The sequence below is a fragment of the Rhagoletis zephyria genome, unplaced genomic scaffold (assembly GCF_001687245.7).
Source record: "Rhagoletis zephyria isolate East Lansing unplaced genomic scaffold, Rhagoletis_zephyria_1.1 Rzeph_scaffold_85539, whole genome shotgun sequence".
Lineage (NCBI taxonomy): Eukaryota > Metazoa > Arthropoda > Insecta > Diptera > Tephritidae > Rhagoletis > Rhagoletis zephyria.
In genome coordinates this window covers 1-1018 of record NW_016242587.1, presented here as the reverse complement: position 1 = coordinate 1018, position 1018 = coordinate 1, and the positions used below count along the sequence as shown (strand labels likewise).

Here is a 1018-nt window from a genome sequence, read left to right as displayed (position 1 = left end):
TTTCTCGTATTTATAAATAGATTCCCTGAGGAAGACGCGAATATGCGTCTAAACGAGTAGGAGGAAAATAACCGTTTATTCTTGTTGTAATAAAATACCGAAAAGCTCCATACACAACATTAAACTCTCAGCTTAGTCGAGGAGAAATAATTATTACATACACGTATGTTTGGTTTTTGTACGGCTGCTAGTACCACTTTATATGAATTCGCTATTCTTCTACGCGAGTATCTGAAATGTGCTACTCTTCCACGCAAAAATCTGAAATGTGCTAGTCTTCCACGCAAANTGGCACATACTTTGCAATTTTCAATATTCCGACAATACTTTTTTGTGTGCCCAAGTTTTTGACAGGTAAGGCACCTCAAAGGATTCGGAATGTACTCATAAACTTGCACTTTTTCCCATCCTATATTCAACTTTTCAGGGCGGTGTATAAGGTCGAAAGTTATGATAGCGGCCCCTGTGGGAATAAGGTTATCATTTTCTTTTTTGAGTATCTTTTTGACCGATATGACTTTTTGGTCGGCTAAGTATTTGGTTAGCTCTTCATCGGATATATTTATAATTTTCTTTGAATATATTCTGCCTTGTGAGGAGTTCAGATTTGTGTGTAATGTGATTTGCACTGGAATCAAGTCAATGTATGATGCCTTCATACATTTTTGTGCTGCTTTGAGGTTATTTGTTTTTATCAAAAAGTCGCCCGATTTCAATTCAGTAACTTCAGTATATTCTTTAGATATGTGTTGTAGTTTCTCAATTTGAAAAACGTTATGAGAGGATAATGGAGGAACATTTTGGTCTGGCTTTGATCCAATAGCTTTTGCAACAACATATCGCGGAATATGATCATCATCGAATTCAAGGCCAATTTCAGCATATCTTTTCCTTTTATTTTTAACTTTAGTACCAGGTATAGGATCAGGATCAAGGTCCTTGAACCTATTATTGTAGAGGGTTTCACCTCCTACCATATTAATTCTAATTATATCTTATAATCAGAATAAATTTGTCA

General features: G+C 35.3%; 1 protein-coding gene across 1 annotated transcript; it reads right to left on the bottom strand.

The window, feature by feature from the left end:
- Positions 1–363: 363 nt before the first annotated feature.
- Positions 364–977, bottom strand: LOC108357841 (uncharacterized; the record flags this gene model as incomplete). The annotated part of the gene is made up of 1 exon (XM_017608913.1): positions 364–977. A coding segment is annotated over exon 1 (614 nt), but the record flags the coding sequence as incomplete, so codon positions are not given.
- Between the last annotated feature and the right edge of the window lie 41 nt (positions 978–1018).